Source organism: Spodoptera frugiperda, chromosome 9 (genome assembly GCF_023101765.2).
Source record: "Spodoptera frugiperda isolate SF20-4 chromosome 9, AGI-APGP_CSIRO_Sfru_2.0, whole genome shotgun sequence".
In the NCBI taxonomy this organism is placed as follows: Eukaryota; Metazoa; Arthropoda; class Insecta; order Lepidoptera; family Noctuidae; genus Spodoptera; species Spodoptera frugiperda.
In genome coordinates this window covers 6,711,413-6,727,685 of record NC_064220.1, presented here as the reverse complement: position 1 = coordinate 6,727,685, position 16,273 = coordinate 6,711,413, and the positions used below count along the sequence as shown (strand labels likewise).

The 16,273-nt window shown below is 38.0% G+C and overlaps 1 protein-coding gene and 1 long non-coding RNA gene across 6 annotated transcripts in view; both read left to right on the top strand.

The window, feature by feature from the left end:
* The window catches only part of LOC126911047 (uncharacterized), a 436,837-nt gene that overhangs the window by 9,931 nt on the left and 410,633 nt on the right, over positions 1 to 16,273 (top strand). The gene's annotated exons all lie outside the window — the stretch shown is intronic.
* Positions 144 to 15,324, top strand: LOC118271357 (prostatic acid phosphatase). 4 transcript variants are annotated; one of them, XM_035587430.2, is made up of 7 exons: positions 144 to 342; positions 737 to 847; positions 1,385 to 1,621; positions 2,228 to 2,416; positions 2,577 to 2,697; positions 3,169 to 3,380; positions 3,821 to 4,147. In XM_035587430.2, the coding sequence occupies exons 1-7, from the start codon at positions 241 to 243 to the stop codon at positions 4,004 to 4,006; spliced, it is 1,158 nt and encodes a 385-aa protein (XP_035443323.2). In that variant the 5' UTR covers positions 144 to 240; the 3' UTR covers positions 4,007 to 4,147. The 4 variants fall into 4 exon arrangements, with proteins under 4 accessions (XP_035443323.2, XP_050551841.1, XP_050551840.1 ...); XM_050695884.1 differs by lacking the exons at positions 2,228 to 2,416; positions 2,577 to 2,697; positions 3,169 to 3,380; positions 3,821 to 4,147 and adding exons at positions 12,856 to 13,038; positions 13,424 to 13,544; positions 13,995 to 14,206; positions 14,942 to 15,324 and having other exon boundaries at positions 162 to 342; XM_050695883.1 differs by lacking the exons at positions 737 to 847; positions 1,385 to 1,621; positions 2,228 to 2,416; ... (1 more) ...; positions 3,169 to 3,380; positions 3,821 to 4,147 and adding exons at positions 10,791 to 10,901; positions 11,604 to 11,840; positions 12,856 to 13,038; ... (1 more) ...; positions 13,995 to 14,206; positions 14,942 to 15,324 and having other exon boundaries at positions 165 to 342.

The following is a 16,273-nucleotide window of genomic DNA, read 5'->3' as shown; positions in this document are numbered from 1 at the left end:
TGATTTTCATAAAAAAAAATCTGATAAATGGATAACATGGTGCAGGTACACCGTGTGATTCACGTGTCATTCGTAGCACTATAGTATAGAATTATCTAACATTATTTTTTATCAATAAGACTCATTCAAACATGATCAACAAAAAAAAACGTATATATATTCGCGTGTTGTCATTAGCCGGTATATAGCAGCATACAGCTTGTGTATTGCAATAGCTCAGCTATCACAGGCTATCACAGCATGAACTCCGCAATACTCAGCGTGCTGCTCATATCACTCAGTGGCCTCTGCTACAGTGCTGACTCTGTGGTGGACGGTACTGAGCTTCTACTGACCTTCCTTGTAAGTACTGAACTTATTTAGATTCATAGTTAGAAAGCAGTTTTTGGTTAAAGTCTATTAACCATAACAAAACAATAATTTAAATTCAAAATCAAATAAAATCTTAAATTCAGTGTGATGTATTAAAAACATACATACATACCTAACCTCACGCCCGTCTCTCATGGGGGTAGGCAGAGACAATGGAACGCCAATTGCTAAGAATCTTACATACCTTTTTCGCTTCATCAAAAATCATCAGTCTTTTCATACAAGCACGTCGTCGTAAGCGTACTTTTAATTTGGCCCTTCTTAAATATATCGCCAATCTGGTCTCCATAGTTACCAAAAACGAGAGAGAAAAAAGAGCCAAAACTTATAGACCTACTCCTAATAATTTTCCACATCTCTCTAGGTACACAGACATGGCGACAGGACTCCTATTGAATCATCTCTCTCCCTCACTAACCGCGCTGATGAACTTATTGAAGCCTCAGCTAAATATGGATATGGACAACTGACTGATGTAAGTACCAATAGAATACAATTAAAATGAAATCTTAAATTAATTCTCCCCGTTACATGGGACTCAATATGACTGGTGAAAAGTGGGTGCTACATTAAAATTTGAAAACATTGTAGAATGTAAACCCCTTTGGAAATGGCTAGGGCGATACGTCCAAAGCCTCTTGAAGGTTTCCATAGAAATCAAGATAGGCGAGGTTCCATAACCGGATTAATCTAGAAATGTCATTAGTATGTTTTATTTAAAGTCTTCAATTTGACTGCATGGTGGCAGGGCAACTAGCTGCCGTGCAACGTGTATCGGGTTCGATTCCCGAACGGAGTAACTCTTTGCGTGATCCACAAATAGTTTTTTCGAGCCTGTGTGTTATGTGCATGTGAACTTGTATGTTTGTAAACGCACCCACGATACAAACTAGTAATCTCACAATGATCCTATAGATTTTAGAGCAAAATGTCAAGAAAGCAACAAGTAACACTATTTTAAAGACACTGATGAACACGGTTTTCATCTATTTTACTTTTATTTTTTTTCCAGCTTGGCAAACGCCGTTCCTATGAGCTGGGCCAGTTCATCAGACGTCGCTATGACGAGCTCCTGTCCCCGACCTTCAACAGATCAGAGATCTACGTCCGCTCCACTGACTCCACCAGAGCCAAGATGACAGTGCTGACCGCACTGGCTGCCGTCTACCCTGCTCCTCAAGATAATTGGAGCAATGACATCAACTGGATTCCGATCCCCTACACCACCGTGCCTGCTAAATATGACTTTGTAAGTAGTCAATAGTATTTCTAGAAAACAATGACAAAGGAGAATGCAAATCCTGGTCCCACCTTCTACACAAAGCTATGTGACATATGACTCAGATTTGAAACTTGACGCCATAGTAATTTTTTAGTTTTTTTTAGTTTTTAATTCAGCTCAAAATTACCTATCCAATGATGTAACACGCATAGCTATTGGAAGGTGGGACCAGATTTCATAGAAATTCTGGTATCCTCCTTAATTTAATGCAATACACCCTTTTTGATAAGTTAGACATTGAGTTTATTCTATAAAGAGAATCTCCTTTTATTACGGAGTCGTTATTCTTTCTCTGTCCTTTTCTTCTTCTTTTAACATTGATACGAAATGAAAGCCGTAATACAAGGACTGCTCGAGCAATTGCCACTGATTCACATGTACGAAACGCTCTTGCAGTTAGAGTCAACAGCTCGAAGCTGCCATTGGTAACTTGAGCTGTTATGTTAACTGCGCGTTCACTATGCAGTCGCAGCTTGAATCAGTCAATCCTGATTGCTTTAAGCAGTCCGTGTATGGTAGCCCTTAGATGCTTTGTTGAGATTTAGAATTAACACAAAACTTTTTTATTTCCAGAACCTTGCTACAGTAAATTGCCCAGAATTGCTCACAAAGGTGTACTCTGCTTACACTCTTACTGCCTCATCAATCCCTGCTTTGGCGCCGTACCAAGATGTTCTGGACCAGTGGTCTGAAATTGTAGGACTCAATCTTACTCAGTACCCCATATACACCTACAGTTTGAACGATGTCTATACAGCCCAGGTAAATACTCTCAAGTCTTCTTTGCCACATTTTATAAATGGACTCACAAATGTTGGGCATTATACAACCAAACCCAAATTAGTGAATCCAACACTTACAAAATGTTTGGCCAAATGTCCAAACCTTGGTCTTATATTTAATAATCCATAATCTTTTACAGATGAGTTTGGGTATACCTCTGGACGATGACCTTGCAGCCATCTACCCTGAGATCGCAGTAATTGCTGGCATCGCTTTGGATGCTCTGTACAGCTCATATACCTCCAGAGTTTTATCTGCTGGTAAGTTGTAGTAAAGTCACGCCTTACATTCCCGAAGGGGTAGGCAGAGGTGCACATTACGGCACTTAATGCCGCTATGCTATGTACACCCACTTTTCACCATTTGTGCTAGTCTCATTTAATCGGGGGTGACACTATTGCCATATACAGGATACTATTCCAGACGCCGTGCAACTACTGAGAAATTATCAAAAAACTGAAAAAAGCCCAGTAATACTTTGTCCAATGTCCAACCCGGGAATCGAACCGGAGAATCGTCGTCCGGCAGTCGCACTTGCGACCACTCGACCAACAAAGAAGTGATAAAAGTCGTGACGTTGAAAAAAAAAGTTGTAGTAAAGATTTAATAGCCTTCATTTAAACGTCTCTATCAGTAAAATCTGTAACAGTAAACACGTCTTAAATTGTTTAATTGTATATCAGTCAGTTTTAGAAAAATAATTATGTCATCACACTGATATTTCTCACCAGGACCACTGCTGAACCAGTTCTTCACCGTAGCTGATCAGGTCATTGCTGGAAAAGACGTGCAAAGAGTTCAGATATACTCCGCTCACGACCTGAACGTGTTCGCTTTTGAAACCGTCACTAGAGTCGCAGAAAAGCAAGGAGTTCCTAAATACGCCTCTGCTTATGCCCTGGAGTTAAGGAAGGTGGTGGATACTGGAGACTATATTGTCGTGGTAAGTGGAAAAAGTTTACTTACACATTGAACGCCGTGGTGTCCACCGGTGACCGACGTTAGCGGAGGATTTGCCTTCAACAGTTTTCTGTTGGCAGTCAAAAACTTAAGAATACATGATAGAGAGGTATACAATAATGTTTTATTATCACCAGACCTTTTCCATGTCACTGTTAGGCACTCAAACAGTACCCTTAGTACGAGTTTACCTTACGTTTAATGAGATCGAAACGACAGCGCGTTCGCCGTTCTGATTGGTTGGTTCATTCACAATGGTCAATCAGAACGCCGAACGCGCTGTCGTTTCCTTTTCGTTCAACGTAAAGCAAACTCGTACTAAGAGTATAGAACAGAAATAGTGTGATTATATTGAAGAGACCTATCTTCGACCTACCATCACCAGCCAACTAGGACTCACAAGCATATTTTTCTCCCTTTCAGCCAGTCTACGTCAACACTCCCAGTGAGGACGTGATCAAATACTTGGAGATCGAGGAGAGCGGCCAGAGATGTGCCTACGAGAGCTTCCGCGGCCTCACCTCCATCTACAACCTGGAGGAGACCCTGTGGAGGACTGAGTGTGGCTTCTCTCCTGACATGGAAATTGACACCTCATCAGTTGATTAAGCAAGATGAACCATGACATAATGATTTAACGGCTATTGTAAAAAGGAGATAAATATACACATATTTTTATAATAATTATACACATTTTTTTATAATAATTATACACATTGTTTTATAATGAATATACACATTTTTTAATAATCCTTTCTTTTATTTTGAACATTAAAATTCCATATTTCGAAAATTAATAAGCAATTACTGTACGTAGCTTTGTAAACATAATGTTATATCTTAACAAGATGAAACTTAAGAAATTTACTTTTAATTGGCAGCTAACACAAGGCTAATTAGGTAAATGACATTTAAACACTAGTCAAACGAATAAATAAAATAGAAAAGTCAATTAATGGATTGACATTAACGACAACTTATGGTGAAACTTATACAGGGTAACTTGTAACTCGACGTATTCTTATTGGGATGTGGTAAAACAACAAATATCCTACGAAATTAGAAATTAGCCATGATGTTCCTAGTCCTAAATTGGGGGGTAGCTCGTCGCCCGACCAGAACCAGACTCGTGCGTCCCGCGTGTCGCGTTCCGCACGCCCAGTAGGACTGATGCCTGATCCGGAGCAAGAGTAGGAACGGGGTGGTTTTTGGTCAGTTAGAGTTTAACACTCACTCTCTCCTCGCTATACTAACTGCTTAATCCTATACCCTTTCTAATACATATTCTTTGAACACTTTAATACACATTTCGTAACCTAGATCCTTTTAAACAGCCTGAATTTATAGCCTGTACTAGGAAATTGGCCCTAACATAATAATAATAGCAATGATACTAAAATAAAATTTAATTCTACACGAGCCGAGAAGTAAACTAAACACCTATTCTTAAACCTTGACTCTTGAACGAATAACTACAGTTCTCATAGAATAATGAACTTATCTAATACGAAATAACAGTTATAACAGTTCAGTTACGAAAAGTAAGCATTTAGATGGAATTAATAGGCGATCCTCTAAATTAATAGGCAACAATTTACTTAGCTTAATTGATTTCATAACCGATTCATACTAATTGATATGATACAAACATTTCTACTTGAAATAGTTTGGTAATTTCTGGAAAACATCTTACTATAATATTATAATTGCGATTTGTGTTTGTGTGTATATTTGTTATTTATACCACGGCCTCACAGAAAACTAACATGAAATAACTCTTGCGTGGTGTTTCGTTATGTGTATCTATATTTAAATGTGGCACTTTCAGAGCGCTTGTAACCTATCTACATCTTTTTACTTCTATTATCATTAAGCTGGCCCATTTTATGGGTCACAGTGCACAATCACATTATGGCATCTCCTCTTTGTACTTGCCTCATGGTTCTGCTTACTCTCACTGCTTACTCACTATCACTACATAGTATAAAACAAAATCGTTTTCTCTGTCCCCATCTCTTTTTGTATGCATAATCTTTAAAAGTGCGCAACGGATTTTAATGTGATTTATTTTAATAGATAAAGTGATTCGAGAGGAAGTTTTGTATGCATAATATATCACAATTGGGGGTGGGCCGCTAGTATTTTATATTTATAACTGTAGTGTGTTTTGATAATTATGGGTTTTATATTCTCATTGATCTAGTTATTTTCAGAGCGACTGTCAATCTCCTCTTTGTACTTGCTTCATAGTTCTACTTACTAGTAGAGTTCCAGAACATAACATAATTTGTATAAACTTACCTATCACACTAGTTTATAGGGTACTTATACAGGTGCTGAGTATATAGCTGGGTACTCGTAGTCACCTAATAAGACATTACGTATTTTACGGGGAACAACAATGTATTCAAAGGCGTGGGTAATCATTTTATATTAATAGTTTTTTTAATAGAGGTAGTGACAATTTTGTTTTTATTGAGATTTTTAGTAATTTGTACAGGTTGTCTCATGACATTCAATAACTATTAAATAAAATTGGTTTGAAAATGAAAAAAAATATTGTTTTCTTAATAATATTCTTGTTTTTAATATACCTAAAAAGATTGACCAAGAAGAGGATCCATAAATACTTCGATGCAAAAGAAGAAAAAAAAACGTAATTTTTCACTAAATAATGTATAACTAAGCTATCATCAGCCCAAGTAATATGTCGTAGGTTTTACTGGACATCCTATATACGATACTAGCTTTTACTCGTGACTTTATACATGTCCATTACAGTTTTTCCGTTCTTCAACACTCAACACGGCGCAAATTTATTTTGATAAATGTTGCATTGCATCAACTAACTAGTAACGGTTAGCATTGCCACGTTGAATGGCAATGCTTAACCTTTAACCAATGAAATAGCCAGCCTTTCGGTCACATGAACTGTCAAACCAATTTTAGCTCCAAAATCTATCTAGAATCGCTCGACAACCATCAGTAGACGCCTCAGGCGAATACAAACCACGTATTTCTACAATTACCCCGCTCGTTGTCACAGAAACCTCATATCACCGCCCGCGGGTAACGGGAACCACATACGGAAATTTACTAATGTGCATTACTGTATAATTTCATAATAATCTACGCGTTCTGTGGTCGAAGTGGGCGTTGGTATACACCGCAATTTCGGAAACCTATAATATATCACAGATAGAAACTTAAAGATACAGATAGGAAATAGACAATGACACTATACCTTCAAACCTTCAAGAAAAGAGTATACTCCTTTTTAAAAGGCCGACAACGCACCTGTAACTCCTCTGGTGTTGCAGGTGTCCATGGGCGGCGCTGATCGCTTACCATCAGGTGACTTGTTTGCTCGTTTGCCACTTATTCCATAAAAAAAGAAATACACTCAGTGTATAAAATTAATGTCACTGTATGAACATCAGTGTCTAATTGGTAAATTTAATGTGTCACTATAATTAGTGCAGCAGCAGCTTTTTATTGAGAGGCAAAATCATAGTCATATTATTAACTTTTTTAGGGGCAAAATCATCCAATGTCTTCTCCCGCCGGAGGTGATGCCCCAGTAAACCTGCTAGGTAGTCCGCAGGCTCGTGGGTGGCAGATTCCCCAACAACCCTCTAATTCCTAACCCCCAAAAGGCCGGCATCGCACTTATATCTAATACCTCTGGCGTTCAGGTTGTCCATGGGTGGCGGCGATTGCTTACCATCAGGTGATCCGTCTGCTCGTTTACTGGCTTATACCATAAAACACAACTTTCATTTTTCAAGCGCTTATAACCCACCTAAAACCTTTTTAACTTATACTATCAGTGGTTTACGTCCTATACATATACTTAAACTAATAAAGTTAAAGAAACTTCAACAGAATATTTCTAGCATTTTATAATGACTGGTATCTGTGATATCGGCTGTAGAAATGCATAATCATAGTGACAACACAATATTTTATATTAATAACTGTAATAGATTTTGATAATTATGGGTTTTATAACCTCATTGATCTAATCATTTTCATAGCGACTGTAAAGAACGGGGCCTTTGATTCAATTTATAATTCTGAAATTGTACAGCCTGATTTTTCTAACTAGCCAATTTTTTTCTGAGAGTTGTCATTAAAACATTCTATTTTTAAATAAAAATAAAATCTTTTTACAAAAAAAAAAAATAACCGACTTTACTGAAGAAAATCGGTTGTTAAAAAGAACACTAAAATAGTCAAATTAACTTTTATTTCCGAGGTCGATGTTAAATAAGAAACAAACAATAATGAGAAACACCGACTTTCGAAATCAATGTCAATTTGATCCATTTAATAAAACATTAATAAGAGGTAGTATGTATGGTGTTAGGCTATCTTTACTTAATTATACTTTTTTTATTTGTATCAAGTCAAGGCGAGAGATGGGATAACTTTCCTTCACTTCATACTTAAAGCAAAATAACTTTTAATAGTTCTATGTTAAAACTGATAGCCCTAGTATTTGTTGATCTAAGACAACATGTAGTGCTTTTCTAATCTAAACTAAAACCTTTTTTTATGGAATAGGAGGCAAACGAGCAAACGAGTCACCTGATGGTAAGCGATCAGCGCCGCCCATGGACACCCGCAACACCAGAGGAGTCACAGGTGCGTTGCCGGCCTTTTTTTTAAAGGAGTATGCTCTTTTCTTGAAACTTTAGTTTTACTATGATTGTACCACTGCTGTTCCAATAAAATTAGACCCTTGAAGCAATTGTTTAATTTTTAGACATAAAAATATTTAAAAAAATGTTATACGTTTCCCCACACTAGAATTTTCTCCTGTATCTTGGGTGCGTTTACAACCATACAAGTTCACATACACATGACACCTAGACCCGAAAAAAGAATTTTTAGATCACATAGAGAGTTATGAATGTGCGGGTATCGAAACCGCTACACGTTGTGTGGCAGTCGATTGCCTAGCCACCGCGCCAACCGTGCAGTTTATTTCTCCCCTGCTTACGTAAATATAAATGTAGGTATATTTATAAAGTTACAAATAATTTGAATGAGACTAGGATTAGCAATAATATTTTTGTATGTAAGTACAATGACATGCAAGAATTATAGTTTTTATCTGAAAGCTGATGGGGGCGTGATACATGTCTGGCGGTTTATAAAACCATGACAAACACAACTTGTAATCTCTTATTACTTAAATAAGTAAGCTACATAATATACGATCTCCGGCCACCGTAAGTGCGGGTCTGCGGACGACGAGCAAGGGTAGCTCGCCGCCCGAACAGAACCAGACCCGTGCGTGCGGCGCGTCGCGTTCTGCGCGCGCCTCAAAGAGCCATCAGACCACCACATATGGGGCCCAGTACGGTGGATGCCTAATCCGGAGCTGCGGACTGCCTAGCGGGTTTACCGGGGCTCCGGCTCAACAGGCAAGAGCAGGAACGGGGTGGTTTTTAGACAGTAAGAGTCTGACACTCCCTCTCGCCTCACCCAAAACTGGAGAAGTCATTGGATAATTTTCCCCCTCAGAAAAATCATCATATTGATATGATTTATTAGATGAGTATTTTTTATGAAATAAGGGGCAAACAAACATATTTAAGGTCACTAATGAAAACCATCGTCATCATCGTAACCACTAGCCCGTTTTTGTCCACTGCTGGACTTATAGCTCTCCAAAGCATACCACAGACTACTCGATCTTTAGCCGTCTGAATCCAACCACTGCGTTGATAGAAATTTGTTAGTAGTAAGGCAGGGTATGAAAATTAAAAATATAAATACTACCGTCAGTTCAATAATTCAAATATATTAGACACTTTTTTATTTTGATATAGTTACAGTACTCAAATAAAACGTAGTTTTTGGAGGAATAAAAGTTCATTACATCGTTACCTTATAAAATGTAGTAAATATTGACGTCACACGATATTTAATTTTCAAAGGAATGTTCTTTTTTGGAATGGAATAGGGGCAAACGAGCAGCCAAGTCACCTGACGGTAAGCGATCAGCGCCGCCCATGGACACCCGGAACGCCAGAAGAGTCACAGGTGCGTTGCCGGCCTTTAAAAAAATATGTATCGTCGAAAGTGAACATTAAAATTTTAGTATAATACCCTATTGGTGTACCATTATCACAACCACACCTACCAACATCGATAAACATACAAACATTCTCCAATAATTACTAATATTAGTCAAAAGATAATAAAAGATAAAGGTAGGTACTCGTGATTCACGTGTTCTCCGACATTTTTTTAATCCAATATCGCATTTATGCTATCTTAGCTTTAGTCGTCGATAAACAAAATGATCAATAAATGTGAATTCGTATATATATTCGCGTGTTGTCATTAGCCGGTATATAGCAGCATACAGCTTGTGTATTGCAATAGCTCAGCTATCACAGGCTATCACAGCATGAACTCCGCAATACTCAGCGTGCTGCTCATATCACTCAGTGGCCTCTGCCACAGTGCTGACTCAGTGGTGGACGGTACTGAGCTTCTACTGACCTTCCTTGTAAGTATCATATCTTTTGTTAATACAATAACAATTTGTATTGTCTTTAATTTTCAGTCTTATTTGTGTTTTTGCTATTCCCGTTTCACTTGTTCTGCTCGGCTCCTATTGATCGTAGCGCAATGATTTATTACCAAAATTTTCCTCGATAAATGTGCTATCCAACACAAAAATAATAATTCAATTTAAACCAGTAGTTCCGAAGATTAGCACGTACATACATTTTGAAAAACAACTTAATCATTATACTAATTGAGACAGTTTTATTTTGAAATCATTTTCCATTATAGAATAAATGAAAGCAAAAAAGCAGATTAACATATTTATTAATGAAAAGGATAAAAAGAAATTAAAGTATTACGTGTACTTTAAAAAGCCATTTATAGTTTGCCCAATTTTAGTTTATGCGGGAATCGAACCCGCTACCCGTTGCGCGGCAGCCAGTTGCCCAGCCACCGCACCAACCGTGCAGTCGTTTATAGTTTGCCCAATTTTAGTTTATTATGTTTGTAATTAATTTCATTACTTATTTCTTTAAATTGCTTTTAATGTTTAACTCCTTAATTAAGTATAATTTTTACTTGAACAGTCTAAACATAATGTTGAGCCTACCTTTAATTTAAGAGCATACAATAACAGTTCTTTCCCATATTTGTAAGATTATCTGTTTATGTATATTAGTTGGTAATCCTAAATAAATAAAGATATAGCAACACGTGAGAGAGATACATATATGATACTATGATAAAGTAACGTGAAACAAATTACTCATATAATAGAATAATAATTCCATGATTTATGACTAAGATAAAGCTCTACCCGGCTTGCCTACATAATTATCTTAATTTCGTTGAATATCTATTATAGATCCACCGGCATGGCGACAGGACTCCAATCGAATCGTTCCTAGCTCTCAGCACCCACGCTGAAGAACTAGAGGAAGCCTCAGCCAAATATGGATATGGACAACTAACTGACGTACGTACTATACATCTACATACATTGCTGTGGTGCCGACCAAATAGGAATAGTCACAGATAGCTATTCTCCCTGGTATGGTGTCTAACTGCTATACTCAGAGACATTTAATGGTTACTTAAGCCAGTCCTTAGCAATTGTTTTTGATACAAAATCGTTAACAGTTTAAGTAATTATTAAATATCTCTGAGTGCGGCAGTTACAGGCATTAAACGCTTACTATTTGTTTTCTTAGTAATTGACATTACGGGCCGTAATATGCACCTGTGCCTACACCTTTCTGTCCCTACACGGGACAAAAGGCGTGACGTTGCAAGGAAATGGAAACTTGTCCAATGATATCTTCTGACAAAAAGGACAGCTCAAGTACATTTTAATGTTTTCTTGATTGACCGTTGATTCTGAATCATATAAGTAGCTAGATATTTCTAACTACCCGGAGCTGCGGACAACGTAACAGGTTACCGGGGCTTCGGCTCAAAGCAGGAAAAGGAATGGAGTGGTTTTTAGTCAGTAACAGTCTTACACTCCCTTTCACTCCCTCCAAGGCGGGAGAAGTCACTGGATGATTTACACTCCTCAAAAATAGGCCTTTCATACAAAAATTCCATTCATTAGTACCACATTTTGACACCAATTTTTTGAAGTTCCTACTACTGCGTATCTATCTATAAAACCACAATAAAACCCTCTTTAAACTAGGTCGGCAAACGCCGTGCCTACCAGCTGGGCCAGTTCATCAGACGGCGATATGATGAGCTCCTGTCCCCGACCTTCAACAGATCAGAGATCTACATTCGCTCCACTGACTCCACCAGGGCTAAGATGACAGTGCTGACTGCGTTGGCAGCTGTCTACCCTGCTCCAGAGGACAATTGGAGCGAAGACATCAACTGGACTCCGATCCCCTATACTACCGTACCTGCTAAATATGACTTTGTGAGTGAATCATTGGATTTAATAATCTATTTCATCAATATATTTTTTTAATCTGACATAGTCACTAACAATATCATAAGAACTTAAAATCGGATATTTCCCATGTTTATTTAGTTTCCGATATTTCGGCACTGTTTGCAATAAAGAATTATGAATTATAAGCGTCATGATCACGGATGAACTGAAACTTACAGAAATTAATAAACATGGTAAATATCCCGTTTTAAGTTCTAATGATTATAACAATACAAGCTCATGAGGTTGTCGACATGTGGGATGTAGATTCAGCAATCATTGTGCCGATAGTCGTATCTGCCAATGGCCTTATAGCCAAAAGCCTCAACCAACACCTGAGTAGGCTAACGTTAGACGGTTGGATCAAGAGCCTGATGCAGAAGGCAGTACTTCTGGACACGGCGCGTATTGTCCGGAAATTCCTCTCTCTTGAGCCCTGACCACCGGTAGCTTGGATTTATCCCGTTACTGGTGGGCTACTGCTTTTTATATTTTTAAATGTATTTTTTCTTTTTAATTTAATATTTAAAAATGTAATAAACAAGTATAATAAATAAATAAGTGGAATAATAAAAATACTTGTATATTTTAAAATTTCCGATGACATCAGATTTAGCTGAGGATTTGTCTTCAACAATTTTCTGGCAGCAATCAAAGGCTTAACTTATATCGTTTTAACCTTTATATGACCATAATATGATTAATTTCTTTTACCTAGTAGATATTACTTTGGATGATAAGACCGTCTTTGTCCCTACTTCTTATCACTTTTTTTTAAATAGACTTTGCCCCACAGTAAAATTTTCTCCTGTATCGTGAATGCGTACAAACATACAAGTCCACATACACATGACACTCCGACCCAGAACAACAATTTCTGGATCACATAAAAACTTGCTTCGTGCAGGAATCAATGTCGTGATACGCACGGCAACCAGTTGCCCAGCCACCGCACCAACCGTGCAGTCGAACATACATCAAAGTATTATATTGTTTTCAGAACTTGGCTTCGTTAAACTGTCCGGAATTCTCAGCAGTTCTCTACTCCGGTTCACCAGCAGCAGTACCTGAAATGGATCAGTACGCCAATGTCCTGGCCGAATGGTCCAGTATACTAGGATACAACATATCCACGGAACCACTAATGACCGCCTACTCTTTGAACGACTTGTACGTCAGTCAGGTAATTCATTTCATTATTGCATTATAAGATTTTTTGAAAACATCGTGAGGAAACCTGTTGTTTTTAATTGCATACAAGCGTAAATGAGCGGATGGATCACCTGATGGTAAGCAATCACACCAGAGTCGTTACAAGTGCGTTGCTGGCCTTTTGGGAGTTAGACTAATGAGATAACATAATTTTATTGATTTACGGGTTTTACGGGTTAAATTGAAGATGAAAGAGATTACTATAAAAGGGATAAGGCCATCTATTGCACAATACGGGTAAAATTATTATTTACGGTACTTGATAAAGTAAATTTAATTTAGCAGTTTGTTTAGTTTCAAAGCAATGATACAATATATTATAGTTAATAGTATTATGTGTTATTTTCTTTTCACAGATCAGTTTAGGAATCCCCCTGGATGATGACATCGCTGCTATTTACCCTGAAATAGGGAAGATTGCCGGTATAGCCATCAAAGCTTTGTACGACCCTGAAGAAGTGAGAGCTCTGACTGGAGGTAAGAGAGTAAACTTCACTTAGAACTTGGGAGAAATAGATCAAATTCCACTATAGCTGCTGTGAATTCTCCAAAGATTTTCGAAGTCAAGAGCTCGTACTCAATTTAAAAAGAGAAAATCAAAGTATACTATGTGCTTTAGAAAACAGTGAGTAAAGTTCCCTACGAAAAGGAGGATCCTCCGACCAAGCGAGGTGACCATGCCTGGCAGGCTCTCTGCCCAACTGTTGTTCGTTGGGATTTTCTATCCGTGTTTATTCGAATGTAAACTTCACACGTGTAATGTAGGATTTTTATAACGTCATCCGTTGATTTGCTCGTTGATAGTCGATGTGCGACTTCTGTCATCTGTCCCTTGTCATAAGTCGCCACAATGCTAAATGGTCTAATTGCTAACTTTAAAATATCTGAACATTCTCCTAATCATTTAATCTGATGTTTTTGTACCAGGTGTACTCCTGAAACAGTTCTTCACTGTAGCTGATCAGCTCATTGCTGGAGAAGATGTACAGAAAGTCCACATATACTCCGCTCATGATGTGAACGTGTTTGCCTTGGAGGCAGCTACTAAGGTGGCCAACCCTCAAGGGGTACCCAAATACGCGTCAGCATACGCTTTGGAGTTGAGGAAAGTGGTGGATACTGGAGATTATATTGTCGTGGTAAGTGAAACAAAATGAGATAACTATAACATAGATTAACATTATTTGTCTACTCGTACTTGCTTCGTACCTGTTCTAGCTGATCATTTGGTAAACCAAATTTTCTTTGAGAGAAAGAAAGATTAGGAGGTAAGCAGCTCACTAAGTTTGACACTTCATTATTTGACTGCACGGTTGGTGCGGTAGCTGGGCAACTGGCTGCCGTGCAACGGGTAGCGGGTTCGATTCCCGCACGGAGCAACTCTTTATGTGATCCACAAATTGTTGTTTCGGGTCTGGGTGTCATGTGTATGTGAACTTGTATGTTTGTAAACGCACCCACGACACAGGAGAAAATCCTAGTGTGGAGCAACGTTTTTTTAAAAACAAAAAAAAAAATATTTTTTAGACCTCTTGGCAAATACTTTGGGCTTTTGACTAGCCTTAAAGACTCACATAAATGTTTTATAATATACTCTCCTCCGGAGTTGCGGACTGCCTAACGGGTTACCGAAGCTCCGGTTCGAAGAAGAGGAGTAATAACGGGGTGGTTTTTAATCAGTAAGAGACTGACATTCCCTCTAATCACGCCCAAAGCGAGAGAATACATTAGATGATTTGCCCCCTCAATAAAAATGGTGGAAGATGCTATTTAAAATTCCTCTGTACTACTCTCCCAGTATTTGAATAAACCAAATATTACGAAGGTTAGCGAGCTATCTACTGCTTTACCTTTATCCGTATCATCACTTTCAGCCAACGTACCTGGCTACTCCCAGCGAAGATGTGATCACATACCTTGACATCGAGGACTGCGGTCAGAGATGTGCCTACGAGAGCTTCCGCAGCGTCACCTCTGACATCGTCATGGATGAAGACGAATGGAGGACGGCATGTGGCTTCTCTGACGACATGGTCTTTGATACCTCAGCAGTTGACTAAACATGATGAAACTGATCGATCGACTTGCGCTAAAAGACTGAAATAATTAAAAAAACTTAATTGTAATTTTGTTGTAACTTTCGTGAGACATACTAAATTAATTATTGTGTTATCGGCTTACTCTCACGAAAGGCTTAATTGTATCGTAACATTTTAATACCATTTTTTTTGTAATAAAATTATTGCAATTTTTATTATTCCTGTTTTTTTCTTTTCCACCTTACTATTTTGTTTTGAAGGGTATACGATGGCTTCTTAGTTCTTTGTATATTTTAATCTCATTCCTCATTCCTAGTACTAGCACGTACTATCTCTAAAACCAAATTATCCATATTATAATAAATGATGCACTGTTTGTCCTCCAATCTGATGCTGAGGGCTTAATTGCATTGCATCGGTCCTCTTCTGATATTGAGAGATGTGTCATTGCAAGATCTTGTAATGTAGACACAAGCTTACAAGACTTGCAGTGGTAGCTTAAATACCTACATAACCTCACGCCTGTCTCCCATGGGGGTTGGCCGACACAATGGAACGCCAATTGCTCCGAGGCTTAGACCGTATCAAAGGTATCCAGACACATGCACATGAATCTACCCATCTAACTGTTTATCCATTTTCTACCGTATTACAAAACCAGTAAAGTTGAAAATTGATAGTTTAGGAAGACACATCTGTTTTCATAGAATTTTTCAATATAATTTATCGTAATTTATAAAGGACCTCCCTTAGGAAATTATGGCGGGGCAGGTAATATTTTCTTAGAATAGTTTAATACAAGTATTTCTAGTGAATGTTATCAACTATGACTCTTCCATGCTAAACGAATTAGGGCCATTCATTTGTTTTTTTTTTTTATGTAACTGGGGCACGAATTTGACAACTTGCCAAGTGACAAGGTAAAAAATAAGGTAGGTACCAAGTGACACCATTGATAAACGGTGATGGACACCGTGAGGAAACCTGCGCTTATAATTTCTAATTATAAGTTTGAAATCGCTAACCTGCATTGAGTAAGCGTGGTGATTAATGCTCAAACCTTCTCCATGCGAGACGAGGCCTTTGGTCAGTAATGACCACTTATAGGCTGTTGATGTGTGATGTGACTTCTATTTTGTCTTCGCTAAAATAAAAGCGTCGTGTTAT

Bases quoted from the DNA above. Each gene is read 5' to 3' on its own strand.
- LOC118271357 (XM_035587430.2), top strand. From the start codon at position 241: ATGAACTCCGCAATACTCAGCGTGCTGCTCATATCACTCAGTGGCCTC. The intron at 848-1,384 runs GTAAGTACCAAT...TTTTTTTTCCAG, and splicing joins GATATGGACAACTGACTGAT to CTTGGCAAACGCCGTTCCTA. The intron at 3,381-3,820 runs GTAAGTGGAAAA...TCTCCCTTTCAG, and splicing joins CTGGAGACTATATTGTCGTG to CCAGTCTACGTCAACACTCC.